Below are 21,084 nucleotides of genomic sequence, written 5' to 3'. Positions count from 1 at the left end.
ATATGAATTCCCTATTTTCAAAGAATAAATTTTAAGGTTTGAAATCTATATATTTAAACTTCTGTGAAGATTGTGTATATGACAAAAAGAAGAAAGTTTCTTTCCCCAAATGTAAGCCAATGGTAAAGTCAAAAAAATAGGAGTTAGTGCATACTAATGTATGAGATCCTACTCGAGTTCAGTCCATTAGAAATTTCTACTATTTTGTCACACCAAAAATATATATTGACGATTACACAAGAAATGTATATGTTTTCTTAAAGCAAAAATCTTAGCGTATTTGAAGTGTTTAAGTGGAAACTCATGTAAAAAATGAGACATGCTTGAAGTTGAAGTGTCTAGGATGAGATAACGTGGGCAAGCATCATGATCACAGGTTCAAGAACTCCACAGTGGGGATCAAGCATGAATTCCACGATATAATGGAGTAGCTAAGCACATGAACACCATGAACTCTACTATGCTTCAGAGGGGATCAGACATGAGTTCATTGTTTCAAGAGCTCCAAAACAAAATGGAGAAGATAAGCGCATGAATAGAACCATCACGAAGTGTGCCAGAAGTCTGAGGTTGCATCCACGCTTGCCAAGGCAATTTTGGTCAAAAGCAGTGAACGTTGCAATGCATCTGATCTACCATGGTCCGTTTATACATTTGAAAGAAGGCATACCTGAAAATTTCTAGAGTAACAAAGAGGTAAATCTATCTCACTTTAATAGATTTGGATGTTCTACATATGCACATGCTGATGCAGGTTCCAAGATAAGCTTGACTCGAAATCTGTCAAGCACACTTTCAATTGAAATGACTCTGATGAATTGGGTAAAAATTCTAAAACTATCAGAATCAGAAGTTCATTAGAAGTAAGAGTTTTACTTTCAAAGAAATTGTGATGTCGGAGCTCTACGGATTCTAAAATTGTGGAACATAACATTCGGTTACACTAGTCTCGAAGTGGTTATGCCAAGACGATTTGTTCTCCCGTTTTGATTCTTAAGTTTTCAATTCGAGCACGAGTATCTCTCGCGTGCAGAATTCTAGACAGGACTTTTGTAAAACGAAAAAGGATCAAAGAGGTAGATTTCAGTGAGGTCTTTCTCTTGTAAGATAGAGAGTAAAGTTTGTAGCAAAGTTCTGTGAGTTTCAGTTAACATAGAGAGAAGATCTGAGTGGTATAATATGTACATTTCTCCTATTAATAGTAGAATTTTTTGTGGTGTGGCTCCATGATTTTTCTCATTCTCGGATTTTTTTATGTAGGTCTCGATCTGTTTTTCTTAGATTACTTTGTTATGCTTCTGTTGGATTTTTTTTGTTCCGTATTGATCGAATCGGTGTTCCTATTTCAGCTGTGTGGTTTTGATTGTAAATGAATTGAAGCCCTAAGTAATTCCTCTATCCCAATACTAACATAAAAAATAAACATAATGAAATAGAGAGAATTGTTTTTTATTTTAAAGTCATCATGTACTTACATGAAATTCCCTTGTTAGTGATCTCTGACATCTTGATACAATAGGACATGATTTTCACAGTAAATTTATCCAGTATTAGCACCTAGATAAAGACAATTGTAATACAATCAGATTAGCGTGCAAAACGTATTAAAAACATCAGGTATGCATTATCATCTACGACATTTTGCATAATTTAAATGTGAGGCGTGTCCTCTCTCATGTAAAAAGTACAACTGAACTGAGATATTAATGTACCCGAAAACACTAAAACAAGTTATGCATATACACTTGAACTCTTGAATACAAGTTTTGCAAAAAAATTGCATAAATTATAATTATAGTCGAAGCAGCACAAAAAAAAATGTGGGAGCTGTTGCAGTTGCAGATAATTGAATTGGTTAAGACAATAAAAAAAAATTAAAAGCTATGTTTGAGTCTGGTTACTAAGGGTTCATGCATCAAATAACTCAGAACTTTATCAGCCTATCTTCTTCACCATAAGATGGCCCAAATATATTATTGCTAGAATACGTTTTTGCCCAGGCAAATATATTATTGAGCTAGGATAAGGTTTATTAAAAACATAAATTTGATGCTAGTAGATCAACAGACAAAATAGAAATTCCTCTTTGTTTATGGGCCCAGGATAAGTAGAAGCAACATCCAACAAGATTTTCGCAGCCCACTTTGGTTTAGATGTTGGACTTATTGTCTCGAACAGTAAGATCTTGTGTTCTAGGTCTAGCACATTCAGTGTGTGTAAGAGTTAATAAATAAAAAAATAAAAAATTTAAAAAAAACATCTAACAAGATTTCTCTAGATAAAACAGAAAATTTTGCAGATATTTTTTATTATTTTCCTTTAGCAATTGAACCACTCAAACTAAGTAGCAGAAGACAACAAGACGAAAAAATAAATAAATAATAGAATAAATAAATAAAATGTAAAAAAGGTAAGCAATGCAACAAAAGCACCTTCCATGTTGATTGGGATTCCTTCACTTTTGTGGATTGGAGCATTTCATGAAACAGTCCTAGTACCATAGATAAAATTAAAAGTATGAGGCTAAAAAAGAAATTTTGCATATAACCACTGGAGAAAGTAAGTAGCACAGCTAAAATAAAGAAAAACTTCTCAGGTGTACTTCAGGTCATAAACAATAAGGTATGGTTCTTTTAATAGTTCAGAGCTAGTAAGTTGTGCTGTTCTCCTGCAATCTGTTAGTATATATTTGATAGACAGTGTATAAACTGTTTTTCGGTAGAACAGAGCAAAATATTACAACAAAGCCATTCCACAGATCAAGTAAAAGAAATATGTGAAACAAGCGAACAAGAATTTTACAAAGCTCCATAGTTTCGTAATTCGAAACAAACATGATTAAGATCCCCCATTAATCAATCATCTTGTGGCAATGTATTCTTTAATTCTATTCTATTATGCTTGAAATTGTTGATTCATCTATTATCCTGTCTTTCAATTGATCATTTTCTTGCCTGTAAAAGTTAACCAGTTCAGATCCGCTGGGTCAATTTCTACTTCAATTTTAAAAATTGCTCAACATTATCCAATCTAATTAGACATTAAAGGTTTGTTTAGCTGGCCAAAATTGAGTTATTAATCAGAGCTAATTGCTTAATTGGGCATTTCAGATTTTATAGTCATGTAATGGAGGGAGCAGTAAGTTTTCAATCCTTCTAATTAGCTTATCATGCCTCCTCGCAATCAGGCTAATCACTCGAATTTGTGCATAGGTTAACCTTGAGTGCAACATCCACTTAGGTGAGACAGAATAGGAAAGAATTGGAGTAAGAATGTGGAAGACAAAAAAAGAAAGAAAGAGAAGCGGAGGAAGTAATAACTGATTCATCACTGATTAACAGTAAAGATTTTCCATTCACTTAGTATACTAACTATAGAATTAAATAAACTAATCACTTATTATGTACTGATGAATTAGTATGAATCAACTAACAAAAGCAAATCAGCTATTTGATAAATAAATTAATTAATAATTTCCTTAATGTCCTAATTTGTAAGTAGCTCACAATTTATCATGGCCCAATTCATTAGCCTTTAATTAACAATATTTTTTCACCAAGTGTTTAATAATTTAATTATTTAATCATAAACAAAAATCTCTAATCAAAATTCATGTTATTAACCTTGAGAGGGATCCTGCTTGAAAAGTTGAGAGACCGTACCACAATGTTGAGTCCATTCATTAGACGGCAAGTGCAAACAGCCTACCAAGCTCAATTAAGGACACATGACCAAACTGAATTCAGGATATACTCCTTCATACAAACCATGAAAATAACATATTAATTTGGAAAACATTAGTTTTTAGCAAATTAGTTAAAATAACATAATCATGGTCAACTATATCTCACGTGCAAACAGGAGAAATTTTTTTAAGAAATAAACCACCAGCACTTACCCATGAAATTATCATAGACATCATTAAGCGCTTAAGGTGCCATTTGGAGCAGCAATGCCAGAATGCACTGTCCGGCTGTTTTGGCCGGGCGGCATGCTTGTGGCAAAGAGAAAATCACGGAGAAGGTTTGCGGCATGTGACTTCTACCCTCGCTTTGCGGCGGGCTGCATTCCACTGTTTCGTTATAATTTATTTCAGGTTTTACCCTGACACGGGTACGTGAGTTTCCCACACGGATGAGGAAAACAAGCCAGACGACTGAATCGGCTGACATAGGGGAGCCGGTCCAAGGCATTTGATGGGGAGACCTATCCAAAGGCAATGCGGATCAAGCGGGATTTGGAGGAGGGCGGCCTTGGTGTCTTTCCTTTCGCGTCTCCCGCTCGGTTCCGGCGTTACCGGTCGCCTTCTCCTCTTTCCTTTCTTGTTTTCAGCCTAGCTAGAGCTATATGTATGTTAATTTGCTAAGAGTCTAGGTTCTTTGTTGTGTTTGGTTTCAAATTTCTTGTGTGGAGTCCTTTTCCCTCTTGTAGGGTTGTATCCGAGGAGGTCGTGGTGCTCCGGCTGTATCCCACCCCGAGGTGGTGATTGTATCTTCCCTAACTCTTCTTCTCCACTTCCCTTAGTTGTCGACCACCCCAGTATCTCCCTGATCCTTCCCAGCACTTCCAATCAACTGTTCCTCACCCCACTTCGATTGTGCTTACTGTCCAGCACCTTCCAACCCCCAATCCGCCTACTACCGGTCACCTACGGCCCTCCACACTTGTTATCCTCGCAATTCTGCACCTTTCCCTTGCTACCATCAGCTCTCCTTGCTGTCAGCACCCTTGCCAACCATTCTGAACCACCTAGCCAATCTCCACCGCCCTTGGTACATCTTAGATGTGTTTGTCGGTGTATTTTATGCTTTGTGCTATTATTTTATGTAAAGTTCCCTCTCTCTACATTAATAAAAGTTTTTTTTGAGTATTTCATTGATTTTCCTACTAGTTCCAGTATCATTTGGTACGAGAGCTAGCTCAACTCTAGTTCTATCTTAGGGTTCCCTAGTGTCCGCCATAAACAATAATTTCCTTACTACCACCCAATACCATTTCCCTGCCACATTTTCCTAAGCCTAATTCTTCTCGCTGGTTTTCAAAATCAACAACCTTGACCCCAATTATTTTTACCCTATTTCACATCCACTAAAAATTTTTCCTTCCTATTCCTAAACCCTAACCATTCCACCAAGAAGATCTACACCCAAGCCTACCCGAGACGAGATACGACAAGAGCTCCGCAGTCTTCAGCGAAAGCTTATGGATATTGAAGAGAAAATCCAGCAAAAGGTTACCCTCGACCGTGATCCGGAATGTCGAAGAAAAGAATGAGAAAATATGAAGATGAAGCGGGAAACACAAACGTCAGTTTCTACCAACTTACTACAGTCAAAAATTACGTACTCTAGCTTCCAAAGTGGAGAGACCGCATCACCAAGCGATCCCCCTTGCTACTATCCAACGAAATCAATTCATAAATATGTCGTAGCTAGAAAATGTTGCAAGTGCCACAAATTTGGACATGTTAAAACAGAATGCACAACCAGGAAAATGATCTACTTCACCGAGCAAGGCGTCATTGAAAAGTTAAACAAAGACACCGTAGACACTGAAAAACAGTTTGATCGAGAATTTTCAACCGATGACATCTTCCCCCATGGAACTCCCTTGTTCGTGGATACATCCAATGTTTTTCCTCCATGTGATCAAAAGGAACACGCGAGTTTTGATGAGATTGTGGTTCCTACTCTCCTAGAAGATGGAGAACTTTTTGTTGAGACATATAAAGATCACGCAGACCAAAAGATAGAAAAATTTAAAATTTCAGTGGATGGTCTTAGTGACGACCAATTGATAGCATCACAGGCGGCTACACTTCCAACCCTCATCCCCAATGTTCCATATGAAGAGATGAAAGGCCAGTGTGAAGCTCTTGTTATTCAAAATTAGAAAAAAAAAATATCAGTTCTCCAAAACTTTAAGAGTCAGAGGGAAGACTCGGAAGATTGTAAGAATCACTCATCAACCAAACTCTTACAAACCCTCAACCTCACTGAGGCCCAACTTGACATAGATGAGAAGCATATGAAATATTTACTTGTACAGAATTTGGCTCAGGAGAACCTACGTGGTGGTGTACCTCCAGCTTAGATTATGCCAAACCAAAATAGATCGATAGAAAGGTATGTTGGCAAGTGGGAAAAGCTCCTCAAACGCTTTGGTAAACAATGCAGTCACCAGTGAGATCCAGGGGTGGCTGATGACGACCCCCCCCCCCCCCCAATCCCAAAAGACTGACACGGTTGCGTGAGTTTCCTGCACAGATGCAGGAAACAGGCCAGTCGGTTGAACCAGCTAATATAAGGGAGCCAGTCCAAGGCATTTTATGGGGAGACCAATCCAGGAGCAGTGCGGATAGAGCAAGATTTGGAGGAGAGCAACCCTGGAGTCTTTCCTTCGCATCTCCTGCTTGATTCGAGTGCTACTGGTCGCCTCCTCTTTCCTTTCTTGTTTCCCGCCTAGCTAGGGCAATATTTATGCTGGTTTGCTAAGAGACTAGGGTTCTTTGCTGTGTTTGCTTTCAAATTTTCTATGTAGAGTTCTTTCATCTTTTGCATAGTCGTATTTAAAGAGGTAATTGTGCTCCGACTGTATCCTACTCTGAGGTAGCAATTATATCTTCCCTAACTCTTCTCCTCCACTTCCCTTAGTTGTCGACCATCCCAACAACTTCCCCCTGCACTGCCGACCCCTCTTCCTGTTGCAACAACTAGCTATCCAGACTTTTAGGTCCCTTCAGCAACCAACCGGCACCCCTACAGCGGACCTCCTTGCAGTCCCCTCCCAACTAGCATCTCCTCCATCCTTCCCAACAATCCCAATCGACTACTCCTCACCCCACTTTCGCTGCCCTTGCTGTCCAGCACCTTCTATCCCCTAATATGCACGTCGTCGATCACCTACGACCCTCCATACTTATTTTCCTCGCAATTATGCACCTTCCCCTCGTTGTCATCAGCACTCCTTGATGCCACCACCCTTGCCAACCATCCCGAACCACCTAGCCGACCTCAACCGCCATTAGAATACACCTTAGAGGTGTTTGTCTTTGTCGTTTATGTTCTGTGTTGAGTTGAAACCATCTCCCTACATTAATAATTTCATTATTTTCCTATTAGTTCTAGTATCATACCCTTCCACTATTTGGAATATAATATGTCATATCCACAATAAACCTTCCTAGGGCATCACGATTCTTGTTTTGATGTATTCTCTATCTTAGTGGTCCATTTTCTCTATGTTGATCTTCAATTTTCTCACTCACTACAGGTGAGGTGCTTGAAGCCCGTAATTCTCTCTCATTATATCTCTCTACGAGTGAATTTACTCTCTATGAATATCATTTGGCTTAATGTGACTTACTTTTACTTTAGTTTTGGGTGATTTTGTGCCTGATAATCTTCTGAGATGTTTTTTTATGAGATTTAAGAGTTTTTAGTTGTCTCTCCTTAATCGTTCATTGTTTGCTTTGTTGAACCTTTATTTGTTAGGCAGACCACACAATTCTGTTGTATTTACATTTCTAACACCTAAATGACACAATGCTGCTAATATTGTAAGAAAATTGAAAGACTTAAACATAAAATTTCAGGCATACCACACAATTTTGATGTATTTACATATCTAAGACCTACTTGTCATGGTATTGTATAGTATTATAAGAAAAAATGGAGTTTTTAAACAAATAATTTCAGGCGTACCACACAATTTTGACGTATTTCTATTCCTAACACCAAAATGCCACTCCACTACATATTATTTTAAAAAAATATGAAAGGCTTAATTAGAATATTTCAGGCATTCCACAAAATTTTGATATATTTACATATCTAACACCAAAATTCCACATTACTATATAATATTGTAAAAAAGTATGGAAGGCTTAAAGAGATAAATTTCAAGCATACCACAAAATCTAATGAACTCTAGTTAGTTAGAATTAGAAAATATCAGTTCAGGAAATAGAGTAGCTTTATAAAAAAAATTCCAATAGACTTGACACTTTGAATTTTAAAAATAATATCATGCTAATATAATTTTAATTTTTGTGTTACTGAGCGTTGTGTGATATATAACTTTTAATATAATGTTTTGGATTTATGATTTTTTCAAAATTTATTAATTTTATTTTTGTTTTTCTATTTATACTAACACTATAATTGTCAGGTCACAAACCCCGAATGTGAAAAGTAGAGTGTTGTGTTGGGCAGTCAATAGACAACATAGTTTTTTTGTTGAAAATCATGACAAGCAACAATTAAATCATGATATAAATGTTAGTGAGTCCCCTAAAAGCGACATGTTATATAATCTGAATACAGTGAAAAATGTGTAAGGGACGCTACATCGGTACCCGAGTGTAATGTCGAATAAGTAAGGGTTCCCCTATTGTGTACGAATGCGGGTAAAATAAGTTAGTTCATGAAACTAATATGAGGATAATAACTTTGTATATATATAATCTCACTAATAAATTAATGAAATTAGTGGATATTATAGTTCATAGGAAGTTAAATATCTTATGCAATCAACTAAATAGGTTGGAGAAAAGGTAAAGGAGATTTATAGCTTAGGTTTTAAATTTTGGTATTCAGGTAGGGTCACACTAGAAATAGTTTGGGTGTAATTATAGATAAGAGTTTGAAAAATAATATTGTAAAAATTAATAGAATTAGAGATAGAATTATGTGTTTATGCTCATCAAGTAGGTTTAGCAAAAGAAAGAATTTGAAGTGACCTAGAAGAATTAATAAAAATAATACCTCTCTAAGAAAAAAATTTTATTGGAGGAGATTTAAATGGACATGTTAGTGGAGTGGAAAAATATTTAAAAATATTCATGATGGCTATGAGTTTGGAGCGACTAATGAATAAGGTAGAACTATATTAGACCTTGCTTTGGCTTATGATTTTGTTATTATTAACACTTACTTAAGAAAAAAGATAAGCATATTATTAATTATATAAATGGATCTAACAAAACACAAATTGATTGTTTTCTTATGAGACACAGAGATCATCAAGAATGTAAAGATTGTAAGCTCATTTCAAGTGAAAATTCATGTAGTCAACATAAATTATTAATTCTATATTTTAAGATGAAGAGTTGTAAATTAAAGAATACAAGAAAATATTGTCATCAAAATAGATGCGAGCACCTAAAGGACAAATAAAATTAATTTTATGAGTAACCTTCAAGATTTCAACATTTAAAATGTTCATGCAAAAGTTATTTTTATGGGGAATAAAATAACAAGCACTATTAAACAAGTGGCAAAGATGTACTTGAAAAATCAAAAGAAAATTTTTTTATAAATAAAAATAATTGGTGATGAAATAATAATGTGCAAGAAAAGTTAAAATAGAACAATATGTTATAAAAATTGATTTAAATGTAAAAGCTCAGAGAACTACAAAAAATATAAGGTGGGTTATAGGGAGTCTAAAAGAATAATTTGTGATACTAAGAATTTTGCTTATAACAATCTTTATAATAGCTTAGATCTAAAGAGAATGAAATATATGTATAAACTAGTCAAGCAAAGAGAAAAAAGTAAAGATTTAATTCAAGTAAAGTGTACTAAAGATGAAAATCAAAAAATATTTTTCTTAGAAAAAGATATTCAACATAAGTGGGTGATCTATTTTGATAAATTGTTCAATAAAATTTCTAAAAATACAATAACTGTAGTGATCTTAATATCATCAATAATAATAAATCTTTTTATTTTTACCGTTGCATTAATAAAAAAGGAAGCTAAAGAGGCTTTAAAGAGAATCAATGATGGAAAATCAGTAGGACCTGATGATATCCCTATTGCAAAGTGGAAATATTTAAATAATTTGGGAGTTTATTTGCTTACTAAACTCTTTAATATTATTTTAAAAACTAAAAAGATGTCCGATGAGTGAATGAAGAGTGTTTTGGTCTTCATTTTTAAGAATAAAGAGGATGCACTATAGTGCAAATTATAGAGGAATTAAGTTAATGTGTCATACTTTAAAATTATGTGAGAGAATAATTGAGCATAGGTTAAGATGTGATAAAAAGATTTCTCATAATCAGTTTGGATTTATAATAGGTCGGCCCACTATGGAAGCTATACATTTATTGAGAGGTCTGGTGGAGGAGTACAAAGAGAGTAACGAGAATCTACATATGAATTTTATTGATTTTGAAAAAACTTACAATAAGGTTCCAAGAGAAGTTCTTTGGAGAGTTTTAAAAGAAAAAGTTGTTCATATAACTTATATTCAAGTAATTAAAGATATGTATATTAGAGTTGTTACTAATGTTCAAACAAAATGAGGATTGACCAAGTATTTTCCTGTTTCAGTTAAATTACATCAGGGATCGACTTTAAGCTCATATATTTCTACTTAAGCTATGGATGCTCTTACTAGACATATACAGGACAATGTACATTGGTATATGTTTTTTGCTGGTAATATCTTTCTTGTGGATAAAATTTAGAGGAGTTAAGGAAAAACTTTAATTATTGAGGTCTACATTAGAGCCTAAAGGTCTTCATTTTAGTTGATCTAAAACTGAATACATGAATGTGAGAGTATCGATTGTTGGTGATGGCGGTTTTGGTTGTTGTTTATTTGTTTCATTATTTTGAGATGCGGAGGATGAGATGTTGGTTTCGGCTGTTGTTTTGGTTTTATGCATTGGAGATGATGGTTTTGTTATTATTTTGCTGGGGTGTTGGATTTGTGGTTTTGTTATTGCATTGGTGATGGTGGCTTTGATGAGATGCGCTTTCGGCTGCTGTGGTTTAAGTATTATGCATATGGCGGTTTGTTGTGGTTTGAGTATTATGCATATCAATTGGGTGGTTTGCATGCAGATCTTTCTAAAAAAAAGGAAGAAAAAGTGCATAGTGATACTTGACATAATTCTTTTAGGGGTTCATTAAGTGATACTCTTTTGCGGAATGGATTGGCAGCGACTTCGTTGGAAGAGAATTGTTGCGGCAATTATGATAATGTTGTACGAATACTACCACTCTATCATGGATCAAACTACATGCATGACATCTTCCTTCATTGGTGATAAATGAGTCGGTGAGATGCAAGAACAATATCCCACAAGATTTAATAATATATTCAACATGTCAGTACCCATTTTTTTTTACTCCTCCACGAACTTCATAGCAACCATGGGCTCCAAGGTTCCTCCAGAACGACTACAAGGGAAGTGTTAGCAATAACACTATACATTATATCACAGAATGAATCAATGACATGAGCGATGGAGCGTTTCCAGCATTCTTCTGAGACAATCAGCCAGTATTTCTCCATGGGTTTGAAAGCGCTAGTCAATTTAGCAGCACAGATGATTAGGTCGGAGGATCCTTCATTCGAGGTGACTCCTGCAAAAATTGATAATGACCTACGGTATATGTCATTCTTCAAAGTAAATTTCATTCACTCATTACATTCACATCTGAATCAATTAGTTTGTTGGCAATAATATCTTTCACTATTTTAACATAACTGTATTGGAGCCATTGACAGTACCCACGTGGATGTGGGACTACCCAACCATGAAAAGATCGCGTACATTTGCCGGTGTGGATCACCCACACAAAATATGATAGTTGTGTGTGACTTCGACATGTGTTTCACATTTGTGATGCTCGGATGGGAATGAAGTGCACATGATAGTCAGTTTTTTGCTTATGGGACAAAAAATAGTATACAGTGTTTCCCCCACCCGCCTCCAGGTTTGTTCATTTATATAGTACATTAGTATTTTTATCAATTGTTACTAATAATGATTTTCCGAATAGGTAAATATTATTTGGTTAATGTTGGATATTCCTTTAAGAGAGGGTATCTGAAGTTATTTCCAAATATCAAATACCACATTCCAGATTTCGAGAGAACAAGCGGTGCTGCCTATGAAAGAAAAAAAAATATTTAACAAACGTCACTCCTTACGCGACGTGATTGAAAGAGCATTTGGGGTGTGGAAGAAAGAATAGGTCATCCTATGTGATATGCTGACATATCATTTTCTAAACAAGTACATATTGTGATGGTCACGATAGCGCTCCACAACTATATTAGACGAAATTACTCTTGATCGGATCCAGGCTTCAGTATGGCTGACGACAATCAAATGCAAGTCCTGCCTGAAGCATTTGAATTTACGTTGGACAGTCTATGCCACTGACAGAGAAGTCACCGGAATTTGATACCAAGAATGGCGAAGGTGCGTCGGAAATGGCAGCTTTAAGAAACGGATCACAGATGCTATCGTCGGATGTTGATTGGTCGTTATAGCTTTACTTTTTAAACTATGTTTTTTTTATGTCTGTTGTATCATTGTCACTTTTGATTTTATATTATTCACATGTTTGAAAGAGCTTTTCTTCTATTGTTTTTTTTCTGTGGGTTCGTGAGATCCATGATGAGACACATGAACTTATGGGTTCTTCTGGATGGCTGGTTCGTCGTTGTTACATGTAAAATCTTAATGTAGACAACCAAGATCATCTCTTCTTTTCGATGCATCTTTATGCGGACCTACTGGATGACTTTGTGATATGAACACGTGGCACAGGACGTGGTATTGCCTGGGAAATCCTAATGAAGGCAAAAGGGAACCTTCTCTTCTTTTCGGTGCATCGGTTTATGAAGAAACTATTTAATAGTCTTTTTTGGTGATATGCACATGTGGCACAGGACGTTGATTTCACGTGGGTTAAAGTCAATCAAGAACTCATTTTTTTACAATGTCCACTGTCTTCATGTAGTGTCAGACTCGTTTGTTGGTATAGTTAGTTCTCTGAGACTTCACACCTACATTTTTTTTCAATTTATACTTTTTTATTCGATAATTTTTATTTTCTTGGCATTTTTTCTTTAGTTCAACTTTTTGAGTTGACTATTATTTTATCTCCTGCATCATTCAAGGAATGAGCTTCAGGATTTCAGAGACATCCCGACGTGTGTTCTGTCATTGTGAATTACAAATTTACTTACTGACGTCATGTCAGGCACACAGTTATGGTAGAAAGTTTTACAATTGCCCACGGAGCGCCACGGAAAAGTGTGTTTTCTTCCGGTGGGCGGGGTTCATAGTTCTAATAGTGATCGGGGTTCGATGGTGTCCCTGGATGGCAGTGTATCTCGTGACATGCCTTCTCAATTTTAAAACTAGTATTATCATAATTTTAATTGTAATTTTAATACATATTTTTTCTTTTTTTATCAATCTTGATACTCACTGTTAAGTGAGGACTGTTTCAATTTTTATTTACTGTTTTGTATTTAGTTTTCTGCTTCTACAGTATCGAATATATTGTCAAGACAGTTCTGTTATAAACATCATTGTTTAACAGAAGAGAATAGTCATTTATACACAAACAGTTGTAAATCAATTTTTTTTTCAAACAGCAGCCCCAAACAACCTGCTTATCTGGATAAGTTGTTGATCAGCAGCTTACCATGATAAGCTGTTTATCAGCAGATTATTCAATAAGCTGCAGCTGCTCCCAACAGACATATAAAGGAGAATTTTATAAGATGGTGGTTAAACCTGCAATGTTTTATGGCACAGAATGTTGGCCTTTACAAAAGAAAATAATTTTAAGTTTAACTGAGATGAGAATGCTTAGATGGATGAGTGGCTTGAAACTTAAGGTCTGTTTGGGGCATGTGCAGCTTATCCAACTTATCCAGAAAAGCGGCTTCTCCTGATAAGCTGCAGCTTATCCTGATAAGCTTGCTAGCTGTTTGGGATTGTTTATGGATAAATGATCATTCTGCTCTTGTTATGTAATGTTGTTTGTAACAGAACTGTCTTGGCAATATATTCGATAATGCAAAAGCAAAAAAGTAAATTCTACTTTTGAGAGTGTATATATGTTTTGAATCTTCTGATTTTTTCACTAAAAGCCTCATCATAACACTTTTATCATGCTTAATTAGCTAGACACAATTTTTCATTATAATATATAAGATTGGAAGTCAAAGATACAATTTGATGCTGCATTGGTCATTGGAAACTAATATCAACAAGCAGGGAGAAAGGAAATGCGGCAAAAATAAAGTTACAACTTCAAACACTTGAATCAGCCCTAACAAAAAAAACAAAATGCTAAAGTAATCCTTGTAAAAACAAAAGCCTCTAGTGGGGATATAGCTATTTTATATGCCTCATAATATGTGAAGTTATCCATACATTCGCACAATATATTTATTTGCAGAAATATACATGTAATAATCAAGGGCTGCTTTGCAAAGTTCAGGCCCTATAAAATTGATCCAGCCCCAATTTTGAACTGGTATTAAACCAATATAACTAGCACATTGGACAATTTCCCCATTTATCCCAAAAATTTTACATATTTGTATATCTAGCACCCAAACTTTGATCCTTAGCGCAAATATCACTGCTAGAAGTTTGATCTCATCATTAACGAATCTTATAAAGCATAAAAAATAACAATCAAACATCTTCGGCTGAACACCCGAAATCTAGAAACTCCTGCAGAAGTATTGCAGTGCATTCCTTCTACACCAAATCCTGCTAAACAGCAAAAAAAGCCTCCCGTAAATCCCAAAGTGGCGCTGATTCGCGATATATCCTGCGAATCGGCGGACTTAAGTAAATTTGGGATGAACGAAGAGGAAGTAGGGTGCGAAGATTCTTACCTTGGTAAGAGCGGTGCGGAAGGATGAGAAAGATGGGAGTTTCGGTGGTCTCTATAAGAAGCGATCCCTTCGTTGCCATCCCAACTATGTAGCGCGAAGAAGATTTTCATGGCGGGAGAGAAGGGATTGCAAGCAGATAGACGTGATCCCTTCGTTGTCATCCCAGCTATGTATCACGAAGATGATTTTCATCGCGAGAAAGAAGGAATCGCGAGCAGATAGAAGCGAGAGAGACGAGGGCAGGCGAGGTAAAAGTGGCGAACAAAACGCAGGTCGCAAGGTCGATCCTGCGACCGCGGTTATTAAAGAATCAAAAACGCCTTTTTTCAGAACTCAGCCTGAGGGCGGCATTTTGAAAACGCCGCTCGCACTTCTAAGCTGCCCCAAACGGACTATTAGAAACAAAATGCAAAATGAATCTATCTGTGAAAGGATTGGTGTAGCTTCGATTGCTGACAAGATTAGAGAGCGTGTCTTGGATGGTTTCGTCACATTAAACGTAGACCATTTGATTATCCAGTTAGAATAATAGATGTTCTAGATTCACCTTATGTTAAGAAAGGCAAAGATAGATCTAAAAAAACTTTGGCATATTGTATAAAAAATGATCTTAATATATTAGATTTAAATGAAAACATGACACTCAATAGGACAATGGAGAAAAGAATTCATGTAACCAACCTCTCTTAGTGGGATAAAGGCTTATTGTTATTGTTATTATATTAATTCTGAAACGGTTAGCTTAAATATATAATATGTGTCAAAAGACAATATGATATTTATTTCAAAAACAGCTGCAGCACAATTGCTACACAGTTAAACTAATCAAAAGACATACAGTTTCATCCACAACAGTTTCTCTACAGCAGCTTCTGTTGCAGTTTTTACACGGTTGTTTCTTCAAACAGCTCTAGTTGTCCCAAACAAAACTGTTGTCAGTATAAGTCAAATGGTATTGAGTCATTCTTAAGTACTTTTTTCCATACTTTATCATATAATATTTTCTATGACACGTGTCACGATCCAGCCCGAGATTTGAAATTAATCAGAGAAAGAACGGACAATCGGATTGTGTGAATTAAATTTTCTATATTCGTCTACAATTTAATAAATGAAAGAGTCACTAAAGAGATTAAATTAAAGCATTAAAAATAATTTTATCTCATTACTGGTTGTCCACGCCTTCTCTAAATTTTTTTTTCTATCGTTCATCTTTTAATCACTTAAAATTTGATTGAAAAATTAGTTTGAATATAACAGTTAGCTAAACAAGTTAATGAATAATCATATTCCTAAACCATAGAAATATACAAGAAAAAAAGATAATACGCATGTCAGTCAAGCTTTTAATAAATCAATAAAAACATTTAATATTATTCAAAGATTCTTGTAATATCAATAACATATCAATACTATTATGTCTCTGTACAACCGTCACAGGAGGCACTGTCTAAAAATTATACCACTTAAAATACTTCAATTTCAATATTTTTTTTATTTATGTGCACGGGTACATTAGTGTTCCCCCACTAGTATCATTAAGGTATACTCCATCATAGTCAGTCATACACATACAAACAGTCATCATAAACATATGTATTCATCGCATTCAATTTAATATACTATATAATACATACACAAAATGAATGAGTAAGTAACTACAACATCCATAATGATATAATTAATAAAGAAAATAATATCTCAATCAGAACAAAACACACACAAATATCGTCAACTACAAATATTTTTTAGAATAAACAAATTATTACTATTGTTTAAAAATACAAGTATTCACCTCAATCAATGATAATTCTAAATATTCTCTTCACTTGTCACCAATAAAAAAAATAGAAAGTCAAATGCATAAATAATTATTATTAATTTATTATGTATTAATTTTATTATTATAAGGTAATTTGTCTTTATTTGACCTTTTCATGTATCATTTAATATTAATTATTTTATCATTATTATCCTAATTGTTATCGTCGTTTAGTTATTATATTTTTTTTAACAAATATTGACAATAAAGCAGGATCTCCTAATTTAAATTTCTAGTTACTTTATGTAATTTGCATTTTTCTTATTTGACTTATAAATATATATATATTTATAGTACATAGCATTTATTAATAAATAAGCAATTAAAGCCTAAATAATATCAAAACTCTAACCGTTCTTACTAGGAAACTTTTATTTCATTTTATTTTTTAACTTAATACTTGATTTAATTACATTTTACAATTAATAATTTATAATTTATAAATTTAGTAACATGTATATCATACCTCACAGTTCGTTGTTCTCCCCCCTCCCGCACGAACGCACTTCTCCTTCGTCCCGGTCACTACTTGACAAACATTCGGCGCCTCCCACTTCCTCCTCGTTGTTCAACAGAAAAAATTTGCATACTTAAGACGTACGCAAAGCTGCGTACATAATTGAGGTTGTATTTGCATTATATCGTCATTATATTCGCTTTATATCTCCTGTAACCTCCATGTAACCTACAGATATGTGAAAATAGAGGCGCGAAACTTATTTATAAGTTCAGGTAAATTACAGGTAGGTTATATGGAGGTTACATAGAGGTTACAGCGATATAACGTGGATATAATATGGATATAACATAAATATAACATTCATTATGTACGCAGGGCTGCGTACGTCTTACATACGCAAATTTTTCTCCTGTTCGACAGAGACGCCCCTTCCTCCTTCAGCATCTTCTTCTTCTCGCAAATTAGGGCAAAAGTTCTTCACACACAGTGCTAGGCTCTCATCAACCTTCAGTCACAGCTCGACGCATCGAAGAAATGTGACGATTCTCATCTTCCTTCGAGTAGAAAGCAAACGGTCATTGTGTCACTTCTTCGAATACGTTGCTCCTCCGTCACCTTCTCCCTCCTTTGCTCTTTGATCGTCTTCTCGTCTGATACTCGATTTATAGGATGAATTCTCATCTTCTACTTTCGACCCACTTCATTTCCTCTCCTCTCCGACTGCTCGCTTCCTCTCCTTTGGCTCTCTGATGCCGACTTCTCTTTTCTTCTTCTCCTTTAATTCTTTGTTTCCCCTTCCTCGAGTAACAGAAACGGGAAAGTTACAACACCAGCTTTGGACAATACCTATAATTACTCTCCTTCGGTGTTGATCCATTTTTGCAACAGGATATTAATGTTTCCCAAAACATTGAACCCATCACAAATGTCCCAATTATATGGATAAAATTAATTAAAATCCTCAATTTTCTCCACTTTGGTTGGCATGATTAAAAATTTTAAAAAAAAGCGTAACAATACGAAACAACAGCGAATCTTTCTTGTTGATTGATGAAAGAAAAGTCGTAGCTCGATTTGGTGATCGTCATTGATGAATTCTGACAATCACATCTTTCATGCCTCTCCGGACAAGCTTAAACGCTTAATTTTAAGATTCAAATGCAGCAATTAGCATCAAAATATCACATTTGCCATTTTGAGGAAAAATCATACAAAGCACACTTACTATTCGACTAGAAAATAACAAAAATAAGAGAACGGAAGAAGTTAAACGAAGAAACTAACTATCACGACTGGTCTGGCGAAAGGTTTTGTAATCCCCAACGCCACCCCCACGAAATGAGCCCGATTCCGCCATGGCTTCTGTCCCCCTGAAGCCGTTTCAATGCAAGCCGGCAGTGAAATAATCCATTCTTCTTCGATAAGGGAAGCAGTCGATCGATGACACTGAGATTTCTTTCGTAAATGGCTTGGTTGAAGAAACCAAGGAAATGAAGGAGGTAGCGAGCGAGATATACCGGCATGCGCGAATAAAGTGGCAAGAACCAGGGATCGGAGGTGGGACGTTGAAGAGCGCGTAGTTTCTTCCATTCATTTGAGCGATGGCGGCCAGGTGGTGGAAACTGAGGACGAAATCGGAGCGAAAAACGGGGCACGGCGGAACACGGGGTACACTTTAAAACTAAGCCTAGGGCGGGTCGGTCCGAATCGGGTAGGTTGGACTTTATGAGGCCCGACCCTTGATCGGGTCATGAAGAAGATCTCATTTAAAAAGGACATAAAAGAGTCGAGTCGGATTTGAACTTAAACTTAATTAATTTTATCAAGTTAAAATCGGCTTATTTATTATAAAAAATTAAAAATACTACTAATTTAAGATAGTATAATATTAAAATAAATAATTATGAGAGAAATAATAAGAAATTACTTAAAATAAAATATAATATATTTATTTTTAAATATTTTTAATACTATAAAGATAAAGTTTTCAAATTTAATATATTTTAAGTATATTTCATATTAAGATTTTCTTAAACGAGCTGGCTCACGAGCTAACAAGTCGAATTGGGGCTAGCTTGAGCTTGCATTGTTAGCTCATCGAGCTTAGTTCACGAGTCACTTATTGGGCCGAACTCGAGCCGGCTTAACTTAGTGAAAGAAAGGGAATAACGAAAAAAATATTTTTTTTTCTTAAATTAAATTAATTATAAACTTATCATTCAATTAAGACCAAAGTTACACTATTATAAGTTTTGAACGAGTAAAAAAACAACTCCATTAGACACAAGAGCCTACTCTACATAAAGAGGGCTTTTTGTTATATTTTTTAAATGTCTATACTTTAGAAATATAAATTAATTAGAATTCATATATTTTAGAAATTCAATATTTATTTGGTTGGATGCATATCAAATGTATTGAATTATTTTCTTATCAATGTAATGATACATTTCAAATACTATGAAATAGAATAAGCAATGGTTGAGAGACAAAAAGATAATGCCTAGAGGGTGGGGATAATAATAGACATTGTTATGTGGAGTCTGGTTTCGAAAAAAAAAATGTTTCCGCTCTCCCGCGCAATCTCCCGCTCTCCGCTCTTGTTTATTTGCGACATAGAAGGAAGCGCGACCTCAACCTATTTTTTTTCACGACGCTAAAAGCCCGTCCGTTTTCGCGACACTGGCTGACCTCGCCTCCTCTTTCCGAGAGAATATAAATGTCGTGCTTTTGTTGTGCCGAAGAGGACAAAAGGAGGAGCTGACTGAAGAAGAAGCTTCTTCTTGGTGGCTTACGGAAGAAGGCAACCATTTTCTTTTCCCGTTTCTTCTTCCTTGGCTTACGGTGGGCAAAGAGGGAGAAAGTCAAAGGGTGATGAGAGAGAGAGTGTGTGTACTTTTTTGTAAGTCGACGTGATCGACGGTGTAATTCATCAAAGTAATAAAATCTTTTGCAATTGCATAGACGTAGGCAATTTGTCGAATCACATAAATCTGTGTGTTCTTTTTTTGTGTTAATTTTTCTTATTTTATTTTTTCGCTTCATCGTTGATCGTTCTACTTTTTATGTATACGACAACATTTGGTTTCAGAGCTTTGGTTCAGATCTGAGAAAAGAATGACGACATGAGATGAAATGAAAGTTTCAAGGATCGAGAAATTTGATGACACAGATTTTGGTTACTGGATGATGCAAATAAAGGACTACCTCTATGGGATGAAACTTCATCTTCTATTATTGGGGAAAAAATTGAAAATGATGGATGAGACTGAGTGGAATTTGTTGGATCGACAATCTCCAGGATTATTCGACCCTATCGAGGTTCGTTACACACAATGTCGTCAAGGAAATGACTACAGAAAATCTCATGGCAGCTCTGTCAGGTATGTATGAAAAGCAGTCGGCAAATAACAAGGTATATCTGTTGAAAAAGTTATTCAATTTGAGGATGTTGGAAGTTATGTCTGTTATAAAACACCTGAATGATTTCAATATTATTACAAATCAATTATCGTTTGTGAAAATTGAATTTGATGATGAGATACGTGCACTAATCTTATTGGCTTCATTGCAAATAGTTGGAAAGACATGAGGATGGCTGTCAGTAATTCTTCAAGTAAATATAAACTAAAGTATGATAATATTCGTGATTTGATTTTGGTTGAGGAGGTGCGCAGGAAAGATTCTGGTGAGCCCTCAGGTTCGAGTTCAACATTAAATGTTGATTTCATAGAGAGATCACAAGACAGAAACTCAAACAAGGGATAGTCAAAATCAAAGCACAGAGGCAGAAGCAAATCAAGGCCTGGTCAGAAAGCAACTTGTTAGAATTGTGGCAAAACTGGCCACATAATGAGGAACTGCAGAAATCCTAAGAAGACGGAGAAAAACAGCGCAAATGTGGTAATTGAAGAAGCGTAGGATGCACTACTGCTGGCAGTCCATAGTTTTGTTGATGACTGAATACTGAATTCAGAAGCTTCTTTCCATACAACATTCTACTAAGAATTGTACGAAATTATGTTGCAGGTGACTTTGAGAAAGTATATCTGACAAATGGAGAAGCTTTAAATGTGGTATGAATTGGAGATATTAACATTGTAATTCCAAAAAAGAACAAGTGGACTCT

The 21,084-nt window shown here is 35.3% G+C and overlaps 1 protein-coding gene across 2 annotated transcripts in view; it reads right to left on the bottom strand.

Annotated features, from left to right (window-relative positions):
- Window positions 1-18,598, bottom strand: part of LOC110020155 (protein transport Sec1a-like) — a 97,793-nt gene extending 79,195 nt beyond the window's left edge. For both annotated transcript variants that reach the window (XM_020718155.1, XM_020718156.1), the window contains exons 1-3: window positions 18,240-18,598; window positions 2,433-2,491; window positions 1,476-1,557 (exon numbers count right to left, since the gene is read on the bottom strand). In XM_020718155.1, coding sequence (XP_020573814.1) covers window positions 1,476-1,557; window positions 2,433-2,491; window positions 18,240-18,312 — 214 coding nt within the window. In that variant the 5' untranslated portion in view covers window positions 18,313-18,598. The remainder of the gene's footprint in view (window positions 1-1,475; window positions 1,558-2,432; window positions 2,492-18,239) is intronic.
- Window positions 18,599-21,084: the final 2,486 nt, after the last annotated feature.

The sequence above is a fragment of the Phalaenopsis equestris genome, unplaced genomic scaffold (genome assembly GCF_001263595.1).
Source record: "Phalaenopsis equestris unplaced genomic scaffold, ASM126359v1 Scaffold000094, whole genome shotgun sequence".
NCBI lineage: Eukaryota > Viridiplantae > Streptophyta > Magnoliopsida > Asparagales > Orchidaceae > Phalaenopsis > Phalaenopsis equestris.
The sequence above is the reverse complement of the archived record's forward strand: the minus strand, read 5'-3'. Positions and strand labels throughout refer to the sequence as shown.